Source organism: Alligator sinensis, unplaced genomic scaffold (assembly GCF_000455745.1).
Source record: "Alligator sinensis unplaced genomic scaffold, ASM45574v1 scaffold1667_1, whole genome shotgun sequence".
NCBI classification, from domain to species: Eukaryota; Metazoa; Chordata; order Crocodylia; family Alligatoridae; genus Alligator; species Alligator sinensis.
The window spans coordinates 354,887-361,401 of NW_005842504.1; the positions used below are offsets into that span (position 1 = coordinate 354,887).

Here is a 6,515-nt window from a genome sequence, read left to right on the forward strand (position 1 = left end):
TGTGTAAAGCACCTTTCCCCACCCCACCCCCTCCTCCCCCGAAAGACATAACTTCAGCTGTTCCCCTTTATTAGCCTTTTGTGTTATTGGAAAACCTAGCGCCAGAAAGCGATGCACAGAAATAAACAGCTTAATCATGTCTGTTTGTGCAAGAGCGAGAGTTGCTCCCCTTCCCACCCCCCGAGAGGGCAGGTGTGCAGTCCAGAGAGCTGCTTGTATATATTAGCATGCCTTTCTCTCTAAGGAGTTCTGTATTTCATGTGATGCAGGGGTTGGGTTGGTAAGTATCCTTTTTTATTGAATAATTAAATTCTACCTTTTCCTTTCTTTCCCCACCACCGAAGAAGTCCAGAGATCATTGTTAGCATACATTTCATGCGAGGAATGAGTTAATCCCGTGTGTGAACAAACCAAGCAGAATTCTGCCCCGATTCGTGCACCCCGCCAATGTGAGTTTTGTTAAAAAAGTCACAAAAGCACCCAGTTGACCCCCTGAATATCCCCGTTGTGACGTTTCCAGGTGAAATGGCACAGATGCCCCAGCAAAGAGGTCACACAGCTCAAGCCTGTAATGCCATCTAGACATACGATGTGGGTCCATTACTTTGTCTGCAAGCTCCATCCTCATTCCATTATGTTGAAAGCAGACTGTCCCTCAGCGCGGGTCTGTTCGTAAAACAGAAAAGACGTTAAAAAGTTTTGCGAACGGACTCAGAAGTGTGTGTAAAAAAAAAAAAAAAAAGGGGCAAAAGAAATCACCGTTTCCCAAACGTCATCACACATTTTTCCCCATCCCCATTGACAGTCTGGTGGTTGATACTTGGAGAAGTTTAAGCAGGACAAGTATTAACGTACAGTGTAAGCACACAGTTCGTACAAATCTGTTTTTTTTCCGTGTCCTAGTTTTTACTTACTGTGTTGTCATGATTCCTTTTGTTAATCAGGTGTATTATAAAGAGTCCATACAAGCTTGTTCCTCTCCGTCCTTAACACAAATCCAAATTAGCCCATGTGTCCCCACACAGAGTTCAGTATGCTGCTCTCTACCCCTAAATTACTTTTGAAATCCTTGTTTTTCACGTAGAACAAACACACACGTTTGGTCCTGGCATATCCTGTCCCACTACCGTTTTTCCCTGAGCGGAAAAGACAAATTCATTTCCTATAAGCACACGCACCTACGTTTGCGTGGACTTGCGTTGCTTTGTTTCCCTCCTGTTTTCTCTTCCTCCACTTGAAAAAAAAACCCAGCAACCTGTATGTGTTTGTTAGAAAACGGTCGTTATACAACAGAGCAAACACGCTTTTGTAATCTGTCGGAAGATTAGTGAAGAACTTGTTGCAAATGTGATTGTACTTGAAAAGGGGGCTTTCATGCTAGAGCAAACCTGAAAGATGTGTCCAAAATGCTGTTTACTTTTTTTATTTTTCCCTTTTAGCTATTATTGTAGATGTTGTTTTATAATGGGACCTTTCTCCCTGCCAGCCCCCCTTCCGCAGCTTAATTTTGCTATGAAGTCATAAGGATTGCAAGACGGTTTCTTTGATCAGTGGTCTGGGCTCAGAGCTGGAAAATGTTTACCAGCCTGGCCAAGGTGTTTCTGGCTCTGGCCGTTCACGAGGTATGTGAACTCGTAGCAAGCATTTCTCCTCATTGATTTGAGCAGTATAAGTCTTTGTGAAACCTCTCGACTATTCCACAAAATGTAAAGAAAAGTTAATCCAAGTGCTTCCACGATAGAGCCCTCTCCAGAGAGACCCTGGAAAGCTTGTGGAGTATTTTTCTGCCACTGACTGATATCCTAAGCAGTTTCTGTGTCCACAATGAGCAGGAACCAGACTAAAATAAGAAAATAAGACAAAAACAGAAAATAAGTATTTAGTGGGGGAGACGTTTTATGGATTTCCACTTTATTGGGCTATTGTCATGCACCTTTCTCATGGAAATGAGAACCATGCCAACAGCAATAGCAGTGGGGATGAAACCACCACGTTTTGTGGACTTGGTGAGAGATTTCACGAAATGACTGCTCCAGTTTTGAGGGGTTTTGACTTTTAATAGCGGCAGCCAAACATCTGAAATCAGGTGTCTCTTTTTTTTTCTTTGTTTTCTCCCTGCTCACTGTCTTGTTTCCTGCTGCCCGTTTTTCAGTTCTGCCTGAAATTTATTGTCTTGTCGTCAGGATCTGCTAGAGGTAGAAGTTGTGGTTCTGATTGTGTAAGCACGGAGACGTGTGTTTAACTTCACAGACCCGAGCAGTTCCACTGAAACCAGGAGGCTTGCTCCTGGCAGTAATGGATAAGGATGTACCTCGTGTTTGCAGGGTCAGAACCTCATCTCCGTTACACGGTTGTTTTCAGGTGATCTGGCTCTTCGCTTAGTCTCCTCAACCAGAGTTTCCCTCCTGGCAACCGCTGTTCCTTTTGTGCGAAGGGACTTTATGGCACCAGCTGAGGAACGATCAAAGGAAATCGCAGGCCCTCAACCAAACGTGCCTTTTGCCATACTCCCGAGGTAGTGACATCAGACTTGCTGTGGCAGCAACTCTGGTGTCACAGCTCAGCATGTTGTGACTTCACTGCAGGATCCACTCCCAGGGATGGGTAGGAGCCAGCTGTCAAACCAAAATGACTTCAGAAATCAGCAGTTGGGGCAAGGCCTTGCCGAGAGAGAGCTGGGTTGCATTTGACATCAGTGTTTGGAAGTTGAGCCCAGTATGAATGTCCCTCTCCATAACGGGAAAGGAAAGCAGCAGTATTTAAGCTGATTATAACGGAGAGGGGGAACCCAGTTCAGCAATGACTTCGGGTTTCACTGGGTTGGGAGGAATGTCTCCCAGAACTGACTCTGTTTCTGGTGACTTCGCAGAGCAGATTTGGTGGCAGTTGCTTGTCTCAGATTGGAAGAAGACATTGAGTAGAAGGTAGATCCTTGGGAGCCTGTGAAACTCGGGGTGAAGTGGCTGCTCTTGTGCCAAGTTTTGCAAGTTTACAAAGTAGATGTTCCCCTGGTTCCTCAGTTGCCCCCCATTCACAGTTGCCATTGTGAGCTAAAAACCAGGATGGCACACAGAGGCGAGCAGAGAGAGGCTCTGCCTTGCTCCGTGCTCCTTTGGGATCGTCTCTGAATCCCACCACATTTTAGAACAACAGTAAATGCCCACCTGTCTTTCAAAACCTGCTGGAAATAGGGTTTATGCAGTCTAAACGGTACGACCCTCAGGTTGAAAGCAACCTCTCCAGTCAGGGGCAAGGTTCATGGAGCAAAGTTGTTCCAGTTTCCACAATGGACAAATAAATTTGAAAGCATTGAATTTTGGGATGAATAAATTTGGGCCGGGAAGGTGGGTCCCTTTGGAAATCCTGCCTGGGCACGAGGGCCTGTGACAGTCTTAACAAAAATCGCAGGTAGCTAAATCAGTAGTAGGCCTAGGTTACAGAGAGAGCCATAGTCCTCGAAAACAACAGCACAGCCTCCCAGGTCCCCTAAGAGGAACGGGGCTTTAAATCTTGCTCTGGAAGGTGTGTGGCAGGGCACTCTGGAGCGGTCTTTTCCTCCTCCCATGCAAAGGTTTTGCTCCTCCGCTTGGTGTCCTGCTAATCTTCAGCCTTCGTTCTTTGTTTTGCAGATCTTTGGATTGTAATTTGCAGTGTGATCTTTTTTCTCCCCCCCCCCGAACACGCGGTTCAAAAATCCCAGGTTGTTCTTAGGGAAAAGGTCAGCTTGTGTCTGTCCCTGCTCAAGGGAGAAGGCCTCTATCCCTGCTCTGCCGTCCGCTAAGGAAGCTGAGCCTTTCACGTAACTTGAGCAAGATTAGCAGCAAATGTTTGAGGATTGTGAGAGTAGATCAGGCGGATTTGTCCGTCCGGTACACTTCCTGCGGAGCTGCATCGGTGGTTTGTTTTCAGACAAGGTCATCCCTCCTGTTGCTTAGAAGGGAAGCCTTTTCCCCGCATTTTTTGCATTCCTTTATGCTAACAGGAGTTACCTTGCAAGCCTTTTTTCTTTGTACATTAACCCTCAGTTTTTGTCCTCGGTGGATCCCCTGCCTTAAAAAGAGATCGCTCTGTACATGAGATTTCATGCTCAGCTGCACCTGTTGTGGAGATAACTGTTGCACAAAGGAGGGGTTTCTGTTGAAGGCCAGCAGCCAGATACTAGTCCCCATCCCAACCCTGCTCCCCTGTACCAAGCACTTGTGCTAAACCTGCTTTTGTTATAATTAAGATACCCCCAAATGTGGGTTTTTCAGCACTTGGGCACATACAGCAAATTCCACTCCCCCCCCCCCCCCCCCCCCTTTGGGGTCATGTGTGTTTTTCCTTCCCCAAGGATAGTAAAGCCATTTGTGTCCATTTGAAGTTGGAAGAGGAGAGCATATTGCTCTTGACCTATTTGTCTGGGTATAATGAGAAAAAACAATTCTAAAAGATTTAGCCTAACTAATAAATCATCCCAGGTATCAGTGGCGGTTGTACCTACTATAGAAAATAGGTTTGTCTTTTGTCACAAGCATTACCCCCCAAGTTTGACCGACTCTGTAAAGTGGAGCATTTGTAGAGCTTTAAGATTTTTTTCTAACTTTTTTTTTATTATTTAGAAGTGAATGGCCAGAGTAGACATGCTGTTTTCGCTTAAAATACATTCTTGGCTTCTATCTGTTTATAGGGAACAGGAGTTAAAATTTTAAAATGAAAGAGGTTTTAAAGTTAAAGAGAGGAGGAATTAAAATGCCGGAGCTGTCCACATAGCGAGTCCTCCAGAGCAAGATGATTTGGAGCAAGGGCTTTCTTTCGTCTGCCATGCTTGATATTGTATTACAGGTCTTTACTCCCAATCGTAGTCCAATCGATAATCTACCAGGCTACATGTGGCTGTGTAAAGGCACTGTTGGTGATTAAACACCTGTTCAACCTCAGTTCAACAACAACCACAAAGACGTTCAAGAAGAAGGATAAATCTAAAATAGTTTGCATAAATATGGCACTCTCGGTATTTTACTGACACTGCTTGGCAGTGAAACAACTTGAGTGTATGCTGTATTTTTAGCTTTTACATATAATGCATGTGTTGCTTTTACTAGTACTACCACTATTAATTTCCATTAAAAAAACCCTTGCTAAACATGTTAGACTTTATTCAGCGACAGTGTTTAGAAAGACGTCATTTGCTGGGCTGCAGAGTTTTCTGCCTTCTTAGGGAAAAGAATTGCACAAAACTTGCCATGGTTTTGCAAAAGGACTCACCTCGTTTTTACAGACTTATGTTGGTGCGAGTTGTAGTTTCATTTTCTCTGCTGCTGTTAGACAAGAGTTCGTCCTTCCGTCATTGTGTCGGCTCGAGGGGGCAGCTGGCTCATGGCACCGGATTATGTCACAGCTCTGATTGTGATATCACAAACGCATCACTATAGCTTTAACGTTCAGCCTTCTGCTACAGTAGTGCTGGAGTCTCTGCTGAACGCAGTTCCTGGTAGAGAAAATAGGCAGAAACAATAGGGAAGCAACAGGATGGGTACACAGTTAATTCAGGATTTCCCCACAGTCAGTGTGCTCAACAGATGTGTTAGCCACTTTACCAGCTTGGCTGCTTTGCTATATAACCAGAGCGAGTGTAAATGGTGAGCTGTCTTACATGCATACGGCAGAGCCTCATCCCTTTGTAACAACTGATACTCACCCCTTGTAAATCATAGTTCCAGTCACCTTGGCTTGCAGAGACGTTTGTCTCCAGGTTTCAGATATGGGGATTGTTTTCCACTTGGTTTCTGATAAAACTCCAAATGAGTGGGAAAATAGCAACACGCCTTGTTGAGCCGTCAGGCCCGAGAGCAGGGAACAGAAGTCAGCCCCAAACTGAACCAAGTCTCGTTGCCTCTATGTGATGTAAGAGTTTTAACATCCATTTTATGAAGACTGAAAATCAAGATATGAGGCAGCGCCAGGAGGGTTCAGGGCATGCGGCTCCCTGTCCCTTACCCGGTTACCCATTATTTGCGTAGCAGTGATATATTTAATGTGCCTGCCTTTATTCTTCCACAGACCTGTGCACTGATGAAGTAACTAACTTTGCCAGAATGAGTTCTGCATAGAGTCTGAGCACCTGTTAGCACCGGGCACAGGGTCTTTTCTGTCAGAACTTCAACACTTTGCTTCTGGTAGCCGTTGTCCCTTTCTGCCGTAACCACGATGAGTTTAATCGCACAGATACCATCGTTGTACAGGCCGTGACACTTCCAGATAAATTCTTCCCTCCGAGCCTCCTGCAGACCAGACTAGCTGAAGGCAGAGTCAAAGTACCCTGAGCATACCTGCCCAAATTGCCTCCTGCTTCTTTCTGCTGGGAATGATTGCAGTGAAGGTGTTTGCAGCATGATAGCAACAGGAGCTCGCGTTCCTGTTTGGAGCCAACAGGGAAATTCAGATAACCTCGCAGGGCCCAGTTGGCAGGCACGTCCTGGGGGGAGGCGAATGGCGCTGGTTTCGCAGAGCTGTGCCAATGGGCATGTCCTTTC

General features: G+C 45.5%; 1 protein-coding gene and 1 long non-coding RNA gene across 2 annotated transcripts in view; one reads left to right on the plus strand and one right to left on the minus strand.

Annotated features, from left to right (window-relative positions):
- Positions 1–248: 248 nt before the first annotated feature.
- Positions 249–6,515, plus strand: part of ZC3H4 (zinc finger CCCH-type containing 4) — a 23,461-nt gene continuing 17,194 nt past the window's right edge. The window contains 1 exon segment of the mRNA XM_014523563.2: positions 249–280. Within this exon segment, the coding sequence (XP_014379049.1) occupies positions 264–280 (17 nt within the window). The 5' untranslated portion in view covers positions 249–263.
- Positions 287–6,362, minus strand: LOC112551547. The gene is made up of 3 exons (XR_003095849.1): positions 5,681–6,362; positions 5,248–5,470; positions 287–666 (listed from the first exon to the last, which is right to left on the minus strand). It is a non-coding gene; the product is annotated as an uncharacterized LOC112551547 (long non-coding RNA).